At 39.3% G+C, this 16,680-nt stretch overlaps 1 protein-coding gene across 3 annotated transcripts; it reads left to right on the top strand.

Annotated features, from left to right (window-relative positions):
* The first annotated feature begins 3,436 nt into the window (after positions 1-3,436).
* Positions 3,437-14,052, top strand: casp7 (caspase 7, apoptosis-related cysteine peptidase). 3 transcript variants are annotated; one of them, XM_086140069.1, is made up of 7 exons: positions 3,437-3,539; positions 3,813-3,931; positions 8,513-8,664; positions 8,758-8,886; positions 10,664-10,839; positions 11,044-11,182; positions 11,791-14,052. In XM_086140069.1, the coding sequence occupies exons 2-7, from the start codon at positions 3,813-3,815 to the stop codon at positions 12,015-12,017; spliced, it is 942 nt and encodes a 313-aa protein (XP_085996195.1). In that variant the 5' UTR covers positions 3,437-3,539; the 3' UTR covers positions 12,018-14,052. The 3 variants fall into 3 exon arrangements, with proteins under 3 accessions (XP_085996195.1, XP_085996196.1, XP_085996199.1); XM_086140070.1 differs by lacking the exons at positions 3,437-3,539; positions 3,813-3,931 and adding an exon at positions 7,375-7,509; XM_086140073.1 differs by lacking the exons at positions 3,437-3,539; positions 3,813-3,931 and adding an exon at positions 7,824-8,035.
* Positions 14,053-16,680: the final 2,628 nt, after the last annotated feature.

Below are 16,680 nucleotides of genomic sequence, written 5' to 3'. Positions count from 1 at the left end.
TTGATGGCTGTAGACAGTGGCAGCTCAGCTCTAACATGTATGTGTAATGATCCAGACTTGGACGGTTAGTTCAACTTTGTTATGACACAGAAAAAAAAAATGCAAATCAGTACAATACATTTTACGTGATACATGTGTGCATCATCATTCCCTCAATAAATGATTGTGCTTTGACTTGTACATGTTTAAAATACCAAAAAGACACAATCTAAGGATAAGGAAGGGGGAATAACCTTTGAGTTCATGGAAGCTAAATGCAAAATAGAGATATTAGAATCTAATGGAGTCATTTCATGATTTCATATTACAGCGATGTGGCACAGCAATCAATGGTACATAAGATATTCTCTCTAATGATGGTGCTTACATAATGAGCTTTGCTTCGATAAGACACACAAAATGCAACATAATGATCATCTCTACAAAACTGAGATAACTAATAAATTGCTATTTAACATGGCTCAGACATCATGGCTGACTAATTTCACCAAAAAACATTTTTAACAAAAACATGTTCTCATCAGACAAGTACCAAAAAAGTATGCTCTTTATTCACAATGTTTTTTCTTCTCAAGATAACTGCATAGCGTGCTGCCCCTTTGTTCTTCTCCTTCTCCAATTTAACTTTATTGTTATTGCAATACTACTATTACTACTACTACTACTACTAATACTAATACTAATACTAATACTAATACTAATACTAATACTAATACTAATACTAATACTAATACTAATACTAATACTGATACTAATACTAATACTAATACTAATACTAATATGAGTGACAACTACTACTACTAATGCTACTGCTCTCTTTTCCTTTTGGCTTTTCCCTTCAGAGGTCGCCACAGTGAATCAACCTTCTCCATCTAACCCTATTCTCTGTATCCTCCTCTCTCACACCAACTGCCTTCATATCCTCTCTCACTACGTCCATAAATTGACTCTTTGGTCTTCCTCTAGGCTGCCTGCCTGGCAGCTCTAATTTCAGCATCCGTCTACCAATATATTCACTATCACTTTTCTGTACATGACCGAACCATCTCAGTCTGGCTTCTCTTCAAAACACCTAACATGCGATGTTCCTCTGATTGAATCATTCCTGATCCTATCCATCCTGGTCACTACAAAAGCGAACCTTAGCATCTTCATATCTTCGACCTCTAGCTCTGCTTCCTGTCTTTTTGTCATTGTAACAGTTTCTAGGCCATACAGCATCGCTGGTCTCACCACTGTCTTGTACACCTTTCCTTTCACTCTGGCTGATCTTCTTTTGCATGGTACCCCTGACACTTTTCTCCACCAATTCCATCCTGCTTGAGCCCATCTCTTCACCTCTTTTCCACTCTCTCCACTGCTCTGGACTGTTGACCCCAAGTACCTGAAATTCTCCAACTCCCTGGAGCCTCATGGTTCCACCCAGGTTCCTCTCATTCACACACTTATATTCTGTTTTGCTGTGACTAACCTGTTTCCTCTCCTTTCCAGAGCATACTTCCACCTCTCTAGATTTTCCTCAACCTGTTCCCTGCTCCCACTACCAATCACAATGTCATCTGCAAACATCATGGTCCATGGAGATTCCTGTCTAACCACATTTATCAGCCTGTCCATCACCACTACAGTCCCACATCTACCTTGAACTTCTCTGTTACCCCTTCAGCACAGCGCACCACTGTCTCTCAGCTAGCATGTCCTGCACCAGTCTAACATACTTCTCTACCACTCCTGACTTCCTAATACAATACCAGCGTTCCTCTCTTGGCACCCTGTTATACGCTTTTTCTAAGTCTATAAAAGTGCAATGCAACTCCCTCTGACATTATCTGTTCTTCTCTATTTGCATTCTCAAAGCCAATACAACATCTGTAGTACTCTTTCTAGGCATGAAGCCACTCTGAAGTTCACAAATGCTGACTTCTGCTCTCAGTCTGGTTTCCACTACTCTTTCCCATAACTTCATTGTATGGCTTATCAACTTTATCCCTCTATAGTTGCCGGAATTCTGCACATCCTCTTTATTCTTAAAAATGGATACAGGTATATCATCAGGACCAACTGCCTTTCCAGTCTCCCTCCTCAATGCTTTCGTCACTTCAGGTTTACTAATCTGTGCTACTTTGTGATCTACAATAGTCACCTTTCTACCCTTGCCTCTCTTTAATTGTCCTCATTCATCAGCTATTCAAAGTAATCTTTCCATCTTCCCATCACTCTTCTAGCATCTGTCAATACATTTCCCTCTCTATCCTTAATCACTCAGACCTGCTGTACATCCTTTCTATCTCTATCTCTTTCAGCGTACCTTATCTATACAAGATGTAGTTCACCTGCGTGCTCATACCTCCGCTCTTATAAGTTATCCTATGGTCATGTATTTTCCTCTGCGTTTGTCCTCTTGATTTTCCTTCGCACCAGAGTCATCCTACAAGTCAGCATCCTATGCTGTCCGGCTACGCTCTCACCTACAACTACTTTGCAGTCACTGATCTCTTTCAGGTTACCTCATCTATACAAAATGTAGTCTACCGGCGTGCTCCTACCTACCTCTCACAAGTTACCCTATATACCTGCTTTTTCTGGAAAAAGGTGTCCACTACATCTATTTCCATCCTTCTTGCAAAATCTACCAACATCTGTCCCTCTGCGTTCCTATCCTGTATACCAAATCTGCCCGTCACTTCTTCATCCCCTCTATAGCCTGCACAAACATGTCCATTGAAATCTGCACCAATTACCAGTCTCTCATCTCTGGGGATATTCTGCATCACCTCATCTAACTCATTCCAGAACTTCTCCTTGTCCTCTAACTCACATCCCAGCTACGGGGCATAGCCATTAACAATGTTGAGCATCACACCTTCAATTTCCAGTTTCAGACTCACAAGTCAATCTGACATTCTTTTCACCTCTAGAACACTCCTAACAAACTCCTCCTTCAAGATAACCCCAACTCCATTTCCCTGTCAGTACCATGATAGTGCACCTTAAAACCTGCTCCCAAGCTTCTGAATTTATCCGGACTCGGGACTGGCTCAGGGAGACACTGGGCCCTGAGGCAGCATTTGTACTACTAGTACTACTCTACCACTGCCAATACTACTACTACTACTACTACAACATAATAATAATAATAATGATAATGATAATAATAATAATAATAATAATAATAATTATTATTATTATTATTATTATTATTATCATTATTATTATTATTATTATCATCATTATTATTATTAATTATTAATATATAATTATATAAAATTATATATAATTATTATAACAATATAATATTAAGAAGAAGAAGAATGCAACGCTTACTTTTTAAATATACGCTACATTATCAAACGCTGATAACTTGAAGTTTTCTTGTAACGTTAACGAGTCGAGACAAGAAAACCTGAGTGACGTATGCTGTGACGTACTACCAGTTTCATTTTCGGACCCTCCAAGAGCCAGACAGCCCAAAGGAAGAAACTCTTCAACTTTCTTTTTACTTTATTCCTGCTGACCTGTCCTTTCGGGGAGCGTGAACTGTAAGTCTGAAGTCGTCAACGGCACTAAAAGTATACCGTAGCGTGTAGCGTCAAAGCTAACGAGACAAACTAGCAAGGTTGCTTCATAGTGTAATGATATGGCCAGAGATACGACCCTGCGGCGTCACACCTGTTTTTTTTTTCCCACTCTTCATGTTTGATTATAATTTCCTTTTTATAATGATCAAGATATTCTTTATACTACACTTGTTGAGCAGAAGTTACTTTAAGCAATGTAAGTGACACCGAAGCTAAAACTGAGCAAAACTTCAGATGGCTGCCGAAGCTCCTGGGCGCACCGAACTTGAAGGTGAAAATGAGGAAGAGGAGTTGGTGGGAGATCAGACGGACGCCAAACCGGACCGCAAGGGGAGATTTCTACTATTTGGAAGGTAACTTTGACTTTAACCTGTCCGATACCTAAAACTGACCGAGAGACAAGCCCGCAAGTAGTTAAGCCTTATCTTTTGATTTATTGAAATCATGTTTACTTAATGATTTATTACTTCTTCGGTCATTGGTCAGTGCTATAGTTTGTGCTGCAGGCCTCATATGTCCCACATGGTGTATATTAGTTGCTTAGCTTTCACTGATGACACACGATGTCTGTAAAAATGGAATTTCAGCCATAACCCACCATTGAGACAACAATTCTGAAATCGTGTAATTTTTCCAGCTGAACACAAGAAGTGTGATTATATCAACAAAAGAGAACCACACATCATAACATGAGAGTTTGAGGTGTCAGAGACCGAGTGGTTCCTAAAGGATACTAATCACATAAAAGTACACTTGTAGAATGTGCATGTGCACATATACATGGACAGGATAAAATAGGTACGTATACGCTCAAGTTGAAACAGCAGTAAATGAAAACACGGCTCGACAAACTCAGGGTGGGAAGCTTGATCTCCAGTTAGGTGTGTTTGTTTTAACATGTTGTCAGTGATTAGTGCCTTGAGGAAACTGTCACATCGTCTGCAAGGACAGACATGACCATGGTTCTGATGGATGACAAGTGAGTGATTGTGAGGAGTGGCTGTCGATGGCTTTTCTTATCATGCGTGATATGTAAATGCTTGTGATGCAGGAACGATAGAGGTATTAGGAAATGAGTTCTTGTTGAAGCAACTCTTCACAAAATGGTGCATAATCAAAATATGACAAGCACTTGACTCTTACTATTTTTGTCTTGGTAATTCAAAACTCAAGTTTGAATGCATTTGCAACAAAGAATAAATAAAACAACAGTAAATGAATAATTTGAGTTTCAGTCAATAGGTATTATAGTACTGATATTACTAGTTAGTCTTCAGGCTAAATAGTCTTTTTATTCTTTTATTTCAAAATGTAGTCTTAAGTCATTCTGAACACATATTTATAATAAATGGCATTGTAGTTAGTTCCTCTTTTCACATAAGTCATTTGATTATTAAAAAGGTAATAGTATCTACAACATTTTCTATCAGCTAATTAAGTAGACAAGAAGACAAGGTTTGGTTCTCAAATGGCCTCTCAGATTAGATTGGACAGTTCTTCAGTATTTCACTCTGTCTAGAGCTGTGAATAATTTACTGATTCTGTCAATGGCATGTTGAGTCACTGTTTTAGTCGTAGTATTGCCGAGTGACTGTGTGACATGATTTATGACGGTTCATTACAATTCCACTCAATAGGAGGTGCTGTGGGTCTTTGTATTGGCAGAACATGGTCTCTCAGACACTATTCAATCGTCACAGACCTCAAACCTCATCCAGCCCTTCATGTGGCCCATATTGAACCTCATAGATAAGGAATGGGATATCACTTAAGTTCATATATGAGTCAAGGCAGGTGTGCAATTCTTTTGGCTATATAGCGTATCTTATCTTTTAGTGCTGTATGAGAACTTACCTTGCACCTTGTTACAATATCAATGTCTAATACAGTTATAGTTGTGATTTTTGAGTTATCGTATCTTCGCATTATGAGGCGCACTTAAAATCCTTTCCATTTAAAATTTTCTCAAAAATTGTCCATGCACCTTATAATTTGGTGTGCCTTATGTGTGAATTCCTGTGCTTTCTGCCCTTGAACCAGTTTTAGGTGGTACACTGTGCTCAAAAATCTGTCAAATGTTTGAATGTGACTGAAATAAGTGATGAAGCTGCTCCACTTGATTGATTGTTGGACCATTCCCACCTGACACAGGAACGCTGTATTAAAGTCGGTCGTTGGTTGAAGATGGGTCAGACAACATTAGATAACTAATTATGTAGTGCTGGAATACAACATTGTTTCAACCTCACACTAACTTCAGGTGCCCACTATCACTGGCAATGATAAACCTATAAGACAATGATACGTAGTACACTTACCACCGCCACTTTTTATAATACAGGTACATACTGTGCTTCAGCATATTACTGTACATTTGTGTGTATGAAGACCCCCAAAAATGGCCCCTGTTTAGAGGCATGCTTAGGAAACGGAGTTCAAGCTCAAGACTATCAGTCACCCAGTAGATTGTGGGAATAGAGTAGCCATGAAAGAACTCAACATTAATAAATCAATGGTACAGAAGTGGAGGTAACAAGCAGATGAACTGCGCCAAGTAAATAAGACCTAACAGAGTTTCAAAGGGAACAAAGTGAGATGGACACAGTTAGAGGACAAAATTGAACAGTGGGTTATTGAACAGAGAATAGCAGGCAACAGCGATAGTGCGAGACATGAAGGTTAATGACTTTCGAGGAGGTCCTCAGTTGCCTCAGTTTTATGAAAAAGCGTCATCTCTCTCATCTGCACAAGAACTACCATCTCGCAGGAACTGCCAAAGGATTACAAAGAAATGCTTGCCTTCTTCTGCAGCTATTGCAAGAACAAGATCACTGAAAAAAGGTCCAGCCAAACCTCATCACCACCATGGACGAGGTTCCCCTCACTTTTGACATCCCTGTGAACCATACTGTTAAGAAAACAGAGACCAGTACGATATCTATACGCACCAAAGGGAACGAGATGCCATCCTTCGCTGTATTATGAATGAGTTGAAGAAAATTTGACTAAGGTGACTGTTTTGATTTCCTTTATATACCGTATGTTTTATCATCCGCCTTTTTACGTGGTGCGCCGTATAAATCAAAATAGATCTGTCCATTGATAAAGCGCCTTATAATGCGGTAGGCCTTATGGTCCGCAAAATACGGTACTCCTTGATGATTAGCTTTTTTAGATGGTAATGCTACTTGAACTCATGTTGTTCAGTCACTTTTATTCCCGCAAAATAGAGATTGTCATTAACCAAGCCCTACAACACCATAAAACGATACACTCCCATTAATGTTTTACATGACTAATAATACAAGTCCTACTAATTTTGTTCATATATATATACTACTTTGCGAAAATACACGAAAGCTACGTTCATTGTGTTAGCCAAAGTGTCATAGATTTTATGAAGGAAATAAATACATTTGTATATTATTATTTCTATACTCCAAATTAGATCCAAATTATTATCTGATGTATAATGAAGACCTCTCTGTGTGAAAAAGTTTTTTATTCTTGAGCAGAAATGGTCGAGGGATAAATTGCGTCAAAATTTGATGTCTTCCTGCACCTCAGGTATAAAATACTACACCAGTACAGGTGGATTCTGTGCCTGTCAGCAGAGGAGCAACTTGTTGCCCTGTCTGACCTCAGCACTGAGCGAGGTGCTGGGTCTGTGAGTGAATAGGCCTTTAGAAAGCACTGGTGTGATGGCGAGGCTGCTGACTCAGGGGGCTCACAGTGCGCCGCCCCTGTCCTCAGCACCCACTGGCCCAGTCAGGTCTCCATGTAGTACAGAGAGCATGTCAGTATCCTAGCACACTGCCAAAAATTAAGCTGTCAGGTCTGGTGAAACGAACTCTTTTGGGGGAAAAAAGAAACAAGACGAGACCAAGGCATTTCAGATGCAGAGTGGCGTAGCACTTAATGACGAACCCAGGTAAGACTGACACAACTGCTGATGTTCCTCCTCGCTGTGCTCCTCTTTGTGCTGTGCCCAGCCCACAGCAAAACAGTCGCAGCTGTTTGCCCACCCTTACTTGTTTGGTAGAGTACGTTGGCAGAGTTTGAGGGTGGGAGGGGGGGTGACAAATCACATGTTTTGTATTATAATATGGATGGGCTGCCTGAGAGTGTGCGTGCCTGAGGTGACAGGTGCGGTGTATTGTTCCTGTGCTTGAGTAACCTGATGACTAGGCTCTTCTGGAACAAGCCTGGATTTTGTCAGCCCACCAATGGGCTGCTGATGGCCAAGCTATCTGGATGGATCTTTTAAAGAATGGAAATATGGCAGGTCTGCGTGAATTGCCACTCGAAGATTTCCTCTCGTTCAATCTACATTGATCTGCCTTTGATTTTTTTTTTTTTTAATATCTGCTCGACAAAAATGTTGTAGTTTTTTGTTTACTTGCTGGGGGATTACTGCGACCAGATTTGGCCACCACTTTAATGCCTTATTTGATAGTGTATGTACGTTTTGGTCTCTGACTTCTTAGCAATATCTATTTCATGTGAGTGTTTCTTGCACTGGATTGTATGTGGAAAAAATTTGCCTTCAAATGAGATCAGTGAGAGACAAGATTTGATCAGACACACTGGCTGACTTCTACCTTCAAAAAAACTACCTCTAGTATCACATATGTGATTTATTTGTTGTTCATCCACAGCTTTATATTCACCGTTGTCATTTTTCATGTGCTATTTTGATTTGTATATTTTTCTATGTGTGGTTTTCCATTTGTACTCAAGCCAATGCTGTACAAACAGCATTGGCTTAAGAATTCTTTTAAATACATTTTACATCAGAACTCACTTTTTAAAAAAAATCAAATTTGTTTGACATTAGTTGAGACCCAAAAAGAATTAATTTAAAATGAGAGTTGTGAGTTATATTCCGCTAATTGTTGATCTTGCTTACTTCTGCTTCTCTTTGCCTCCATCAGTAAGAAGAATAAGGATGGCCAGACGCGGGAGCAGGACTACTCTTCTGAAAGCCATTACAGAATTGTTTCACCAACATTCCAGTATAAGATGAGCCACCAGCGAGTGGGCAAGTGTATCATCATCAATAATAAAAACTTTGATGAAAAGACAGGTACAGCACACATCTTTCACTCCACTGTGTGCATAATTTAAGCATTTGTTAGAGCATAAAGATGGTGTATTCTAAGAAAATGGGTCTTAACAGGGATGAATGTACGCAATGGCACAGACCGAGATGCCGGCGAGCTGTTCAAGTGCTTCAAGAGCCTGGGCTTCGATGTCTGCATCTACAATGATCAGACATGTGAGAGGATGGAGCGTCTTCTTAGAGAGGGTGAGTGTTGTGATCAGAAGCCATTCTGCTTCAATGCCCACATCATTTTTACACTTCAGTAATACATCCTGATAGAGGCACATTTATCCTGTTGGCTGGAAGGAAACTTTTCTCTATCTGTCTCATATATATAAAATACGTGATCATTTTTACATAACATTATCAGCACAAAGTCTCAGTCAACGTGAAGTTCTCTCAGAGATGATAGTTGTGCTAGTGGAGGTTGTGATGTTAATGTCAGACTGTCTTATTCTCATCGTTTAAAATGGAATACTGGCAAAAGCTTATGGTGTTGATGTTTTGTTGAAGTTGTGGCATTCACTAGCCAGAATCTCAAATGTTTTCTGAATTTTTAAAAGTTAACTTTGAGAAAGTAGACGATAATTAGTTTCTACCTGTGTGATTTCTTTACTGTACTTGTGTTGTATTTATGAATGTCAATGGTTTGTGTGACTGCTGCATTCTAATCCTTCATGTAAAGAATGTATTTGTGATATAGTATTTTTACATGGCCACACCCCAGTCCAATTTGATTTTGTTTGTTAGCTATAATTACAAGTCTAACGCATAATATTCCGTATAATATAATACATAATACATTTCATATCGTATAACAATGTGAACAGAAGAACCCTTTTGGATAAGAAGTGAATCAGCTATAACAAGAAAATGTAAGTCGAATAGCCAAAACACAATTTGACAATGATCATGTAACGAGCATATAATATTACAATAATATATAATCTAATCTTTTTCCTGAAATGATTTCTTGTATCATCTCATAACAAAGTTTTTTTTACATAAAATCTAAAAAAAGCTTCTGACTATTACGCTTGTTCCTCAAAATCACCAGATGAAACAGCAGGTGGTACTGTTGTTAAAGTAATGGATTTTCTATGGCGTCTGTAGTCATATAAATAACCTGTTTTTATGGTCAGATGTCACGTAAGATATAATTTCAGGAACAACAATGAACTTATTCCTGATAAATCACAGATTACCCACTTTGGTCGTAATCCACAAAACCACTGGTCATTAAATAGATTAAGTCAAAGTACATGTACCATGAAAATTGGTTAAGTATTTCAATTTGCATTTAAAGAACATTATGTAATGACATTTGATTGGAAAAATACATCCATTTAGCCCCACATTCTCACAAATTCAGTTAGCCTGTCATGAGACTGGATGATATGAAAAATACATTGAGACACTTAATATAGTCAATTTTTGAAGTTTAAGGGGTTCTTGGTGAAATGTACTTAGCCTCTTAATTTTAAATAATTATTGATATTTTATTGATTTATGAATTTTAGTTCTTAGAATATCCCTCCAAAATACAAACACATCCAAAAACACAGCTGTGTTACCACAGACAAATCGTTGTATTAATGTAAAGCTGTCGCACATTATTTTCAATTTTAATTTTTCAATTTATTTCAATTTTAATGCAACCCCGGGGCTAAAGAGTAAACTTTAAAACTCACAGTGTGTAACGTTTGAAACTTCACCTAAATATTTCTGCACATGGGTAAGTACATGATAACTTTACTCTCTTTTTTTGGCATGAACAATTTGGAAAAGAAATTCCCAAATCAATGTGAAAAGCATTCGAAGTGGTTACAAGCATTGTATTGTTAAAGGACTCAGGTGGAAACATAATTTCTTTGTCACTCATTTGGTAAAAAGTCTGCCCTAATCTCTGCGAATACATTTAATGAGCCCCCCACACACACGTCTTCTCAAGCTAAGTATGATTTGTGTGTTTGCGGGTCAGCCTCAGAGGAGGACCACAGCGACAGCTCCTGTTTTGCCTGCATCCTCCTCAGCCACGGTGAGGAGGGCATGATCTACGGCACAGATGGAGCCATGCCCATCAAGACCATGACCTCACTCTTCAGGGGGGACATGTGTAAAAGCTTAGTTGGAAAGCCCAAACTCTTCTTCATCCAGGTAAGCAATCCCCAAGACTTACTTCAGAAGAAAACTGTCGCTGTAGCAGCTCCCCTTTTTAGAGATAGGAGAAAATGTTTGATTGCACAAAGTGTTTCCGTATCCCAACTTTTAAAAATAGTTAATTTTTAATTGCTTCACCAGGTCATCGTTGAGAAAGCTACACAGGATCACAATGAAATGTCATTTCATTTACTTCACCAGGCTTGTCGGGGTTCTGAGTTTGATGATGGTATACAGACAGATTCGGGTCCTCCAAACGATACCCTGGAGACAGATGCTAATCCCAGACATAAGATTCCTGTAGAGGCTGATTTCCTTTTCGCCTACTCCACCGTGCCAGGTAAACCACAGTCCTTACTGTGATTTTTATTTCAAAAGTGATATACGTTTATTGCCATATGTATAATCCACTCATTACCACTGATGTGCAATATTTGATATTAAGTTTTAAATATTATTGACATACTGTTTTCTTTCATTGACTTGCTGGTGTAACTGGTTTTTGGTTTGGGTTGGTGGATGTTGTATAATTTAACAGTCATGAAGACTGTTTTCCTGTTTTTGCTGTTCTGTTCTCTTTTAACCCATATGGAGTTTGACACAAATATAACTAAAGGTATGTTTTGTTTTTTGTTTTTTGTTTTTTTTGCTGTGATCTGTGATGAACCCAAGCTCATATTAAACAATCTTCAATCCAACTACCTACGTTCAGAGTTTGCAGTGGCACCTATTATTCAGCAGTGTAAATTACCATCCTTAACTTGTTGAATAATTACATCTAAATGTTAAAAAATCAACCTCAGAGATTCACCTTTCTTGACCACCTCGAATTAGTACGGCGGTTTAGAGTGTCCTTTCATCCTTTATCTCCAGAAATATTTAGCATAACTTTGTCGGAGATATCGCCAAGCAGACTCAAGATGCTGAAGATTCATGATCTTTTCCCAGGGTATTACTCATGGAGGAACCCCGGCCGCGGCTCCTGGTTTGTCCAGGCACTGTGCAACGTTCTCAATGAGTTCGGCAAACAGCTGGAAATAATGCAGATCCTGACACGTGTCAACTACATGGTGGCCACCAGCTTTGAGTCCTGGTCTGAAGACCCTCGCTTCAGTGAGAAAAAACAGATTCCCTGTGTGGTCTCCATGCTGACAAAAGAACTGTATTTTAACTGACCGACACACCACCGACTGACTGAGCGACCAACTGACTGACTGATTCAGGGACTGATAAAGCTGTCTAATCATTCAGGGATGACTCAGGCCTAGCAGGACACTGCACATTTGGAGCACGTGTGACTTGTACATGTAGTTGGACCTGAAATTGAGCTCTCTGTTAGAAAAAAAAAAATATATATAGTGGCACTCTGCGTTCATTTGTTGATGGTGAAACTTCTTCCTCTTCTTCAGGTTATTCTTCAAAATTAATGGCGTCACATTTGATCTGATCTTTGTCGACAGGCATTGTGAAATATCCATGTTATTCTACCTACCCAGGAAATTTGCTGCCAGTTTTTTGTGGGTTCAGTGAATCACATCTGAATACGTGTCTTTCCATTTTTTATTCTTCGATGCTAATAGGGACTATGGATGCTAAAGGAGCTGTGCCAGTACCTGTTAACAGTTGAGGGCCTGAGCGAACCAGCTGTTGTCCTCAGCTTATTTACACGAATGAAAGGTTATAAGTTGTCTCATTCTAATACTTGAAAACAAAGGCATAAAGGACTTTTTGCAAAATCTATATTCCTTTTAAAAGCCTCTGTTCACAAATGATGTCCTTATGTTTTATCTAAAGTGATTTTGCTCAGACAGGCAAAGTGAATGCGCCTTCAGATGTACCGGTTAGCCTGTAGAAGCAAATCCCTGTGATTATAAGTCCTGTATTCACCAAATGGGGAAATCAAAATGATGGCCTGTGTTGATCACTAACCAAGTCTATTATGGCATCCAGAAAATGGATTAGACCCTTTTTCAGTTATCAGTGTTTATGTGTTTTTCAGCTGTCCTTTGTCCAAAAATGAGATAAAGAGAAAGACAGCTCTCTTCTGAGCAGAAACCAGTCATAACACTTCTGCCAGAGACTCTGCCTTCCTAGCACATTCAAGTCGATAGCATCATGCTCACATCCTCAGGTTCTTTGATGTCCCATTAGATGGGTAAATGTAATGTTAAAGAATATTGTGTCTTTTGCAAGGAAGGCAGCGGCTTTTGCTGTATAATTAGCAGTTCTATTAGATCTAGGGTCAAGTGCTTGGTATACCCTGTAAAAAGGGAGGATCTTCTGTGGCCTTGGTAAACTTCTCAACGTAAATGGATGGTGTGGGGGGAGGGGTGGGGCTTCATCTCCTTGCAGTTCAAGGCTGCAGAGGTAAAGTTTGCATATTTGCTTAGGATCAAAACAACAACCTGTCATGGTTCTACAATATACATTTTCTGAATTTTCCCTTTTATATCTTTAAAATTTGACTTTTGTCCTTATGATACAGACTCTTTGATTTCTACTCCAGAGAACTTGAAATGTCTAAAACTGTCATAAATTTGGGCAATATCATTGTGTAAAGTTGGACTGGAGTATAAACGCCACAAAATTTCACTGTATATTTGTGTTGTATATTGTTATTACATCCACCCCAGTAGCAGGTTCCTATGTTACTGTCTTCAATTTCAAATTAGAGCTTTTATTTTGAACAATAACTCATTACAATTGAATTGCTTTAAATAGTTGCTAATTATCCAAAAAAAAATTCTCTTTAGTGAACAGTTTTCTTCTAATGACAGTTAATGATCATCCTGTTGATCTATATTTTCAGAACAAAAGGCGTTTGCTGTTTGTTTTTGGAAAAGTTTTGTCCCATGGTGTGTCAATCACCGAGGCAGCTATTACTGGTAGTAACAAGTCTGAACACACAATCCGCACGTCTACAACACACATTCTCATTGTTGCAGTTATTAAACATCTGCACGTGTCAGTCATGGAGGGGGAGTAACTTTAATTTGTCATTTTACTTCCCCTTTTCACTCTTTGTATTTTTAATCAGCCTTATTTTATAACACTTTGACATAGTATTTCTTCTGCCAGAAGTGTGATCAATCTTGGGAAATTTCCCATTTTACACCCCATGCACTTGTCCAACACACACACACACACACACACACACACACACACACACACACACACACACACACACACACACACACACACACATACACACACATACACACACACACACACACACGCACACACGCCCACACACAGACTCTTTACTCTTGAATCCTCTCGACACATGGATCTCTGATCAGTGATGTGGTGCCCAACCTGTGCTGAAAGGAGTGTAAGCTCCACTTTTATTGGAATGGAATTGAAAGAGGGAAAATCTATTTTTTAAGGGTAAATTTTTAAATGCTTTACGGTGTTAAATGCTGTTGTCCTCAGGAATATATTTGAAAGGATTTGGAGAAATGAATGATTGAAATAAATTGAAAGTATAACCTGGCCCTTTTTTTATTTTATTTATTTTTTTGGGGGGGCGGTAATACCTTGTTTAAATGATAAAATTCAAATGGGCATGCTTATGTAAACATTTATCGTATTAAACATTAAGATCTTACATTGTAAAGGGCTGTGTATTTTTTTTAGCACCTCACCACTTAATACCACCATAATAACAGGAAATTCATTCAATTCATAGATTTATTAATGGACTTATTAATGGATTAATCATTTTATAAGGCATATACGTTGTATTTTTCTATATCAACATGCACCGAGGAAAAAAGGTCTGAATGGTAAAAGCAGCTTTTTTCAGTCGCCAGGCAGATATTACATACTATACTTTGCCTAAAGTGTATCCTCAGTCCGGTATATTATACCTGCTTGTTTCTTTTTATATCAGTCAACGTCTACATTAAAACTACACTGACTACACTGATTTATTGTTATTTTTTATTCGTAAAAGACCGTCTCTCCTTGTCCACATTTGACTGTTCTATGTTTTGTCTGTGTAACCTTTGTACAGTTAAGTTAACCGTATTTGTGACTAATAATGAACTTGCTAATTTTCACAGCATTTGTTTGAATATACACGGCTCAAAAAAATAAAGGGCGCACTTATGCAAACACAATGTAACCATGCTAATGGTATCATGAGACGTAGTGTGCAACCCACAAAAGTGGCTCAGGTAGTGCAGCTCATCCAGGATTGTACATCAATGTGAGCTGTGGCAAGTAGGTTTGCTGTGTCTGTCTGCGTGATGTTTAGAACATGGAGGTACTACCAGGAGAGAGGCCACTACATCAGGAGATGTGTAGGAGGGCAACAACCCAGCAGCAGGGCCGCTGCCTTTGTGCAAGGAGGAACAGGAGGAGCACTGCCAGAGCCTCGCAAAATGACCTCCAGCAGGAGGTCCAGCAGGTTACAAATGTGGTTACAAATGTGTGTCTGCTCACACTGTCAGAAACAGACTCCATGAGTGTGGTATGAGGGCCCAATATCCAGAGGTGAGTGTTGTGCTTACAGCAAACACCGTGCAGGATGTTTGGCATTTGCCCGGTAACACCAAGCTTGGCAAATTCGCCGTTGGTGCCCTGTGGTCTTCACAGATATGCAGGTTCACACTGCGCACATGTGACAGAGTATGGAGACGTCGTGGAGAAGGTTCCGCTGCCAGCAACATCCTCTAGCATGACCAGTTTGGCAGTGGGTCAGTGATGATGTGGGGTTGCATTTCTTTGGGGGGGTGCACAACCCTCCATGTGCTAGCCAGAGGTAGTCTGGCTGCCATTAGGTACAGAGATATCTTCAGACCCCTTGTGAGACCATATGCTTGTGCAGTTGGCCCTGATTTCCTCCTAATGCATGGCAATGCTAGACCTCTTGTGTGTCTGCAGATCCTGCAATACGAAGGCATTGATGCTATAGACTGGCCCGCCCGGTCCCCAAACCTGGGGACCTGTTTCGCTCCATCCGCCAATGCCACGTTGCTCCATACACTGTCCAGGATTTGGCGGATGCTTTAGTTCAGGTCTGGGAGGAGATCCCTCAGGAGACCATCTGCCTCGCATCAGGAGCATGCCCAGGCATTGTAGGGAGGCCATACAGGCATGTATGGCCATAATCACACCACTGAGCCTCATTTTGACTTGTTTTAAGGACATTACATCAAAGTTGGATCAGCCTGTAGTGTGTTTTTCCACTTTAATTTTAAGTGTGACTCCAAATCCAGACCTCCATGGGTCAATATGTTTGATTTCCATTGATCCTTTTTGTGTGATTTTTGTCAGCACATTCAACTAAGTGAAGAACAAAAGAATAATATGATTCAGATCTAGGACGTGTTATTTATGTGTTGCCTTTATTTTGTTGAGCAGTGTATTTAGACTGGCTGGGCGTGCCCTCTCTCCCAAATCAATGCTGTGTCACATGTAGGGAAGCCTGTTTGACACACGTGCGCCACAACACATTCATGATCTTTGCCCAAGAGGACTTCATCTATAGCTGCAGGTAGGAGGATCTAGTGGGAACAAACACGTCTTTGGATTTGTGACACTTTCTTGTTATAATGATGTTTGATGATATGTGTTTGTACAGACACTGTGGATGTGGTTATCAGCGCAGAGATACCCTGTGAAACCAGCAACTATAAGTTTTTTTTTTCCAGCTGGGAAATCAGTTTCTGTATTAAAGTTTCTATTTTGTGCATTCAGTCATATTAACACGTGCAATAATAAGCCTTACAGTTAACCTATAGGTCTTGTAAGAATTTGTCATATTCTACCCAATGTGTTACTTTAATGTGTTGATTTCTGAATGTATTCTGTAACACTATGCATTTTAAAGTC

This window comes from Fistularia commersonii, chromosome 32, assembly GCF_037954325.1.
Source record: "Fistularia commersonii isolate RoL2024-O1a breed Wild chromosome 32, RoL_Fcom_v1.0, whole genome shotgun sequence".
Classification (NCBI taxonomy): Eukaryota; Metazoa; Chordata; class Actinopteri; order Syngnathiformes; family Fistulariidae; genus Fistularia; species Fistularia commersonii.
This window is presented reverse-complemented; position numbering and strand designations above follow the sequence as displayed.

Excerpts from the sequence above, each read along its gene's own strand:
- casp7 (XM_086140069.1), top strand. The coding sequence starts at position 3,813 with ATGGCTGCCGAAGCTCCTGGGCGCACCGAACTTGAAGGTGAAAATGAG. Across the intron at positions 3,932-8,512 it reads AGATTTCTACTATTTGGAAG|TAAGAAGAATAAGGATGGCC; the intron begins GTAACTTTGACT and ends TGCCTCCATCAG. Across the intron at positions 8,887-10,663 it reads GGAGCGTCTTCTTAGAGAGG|CCTCAGAGGAGGACCACAGC; the intron begins GTGAGTGTTGTG and ends TTTGCGGGTCAG.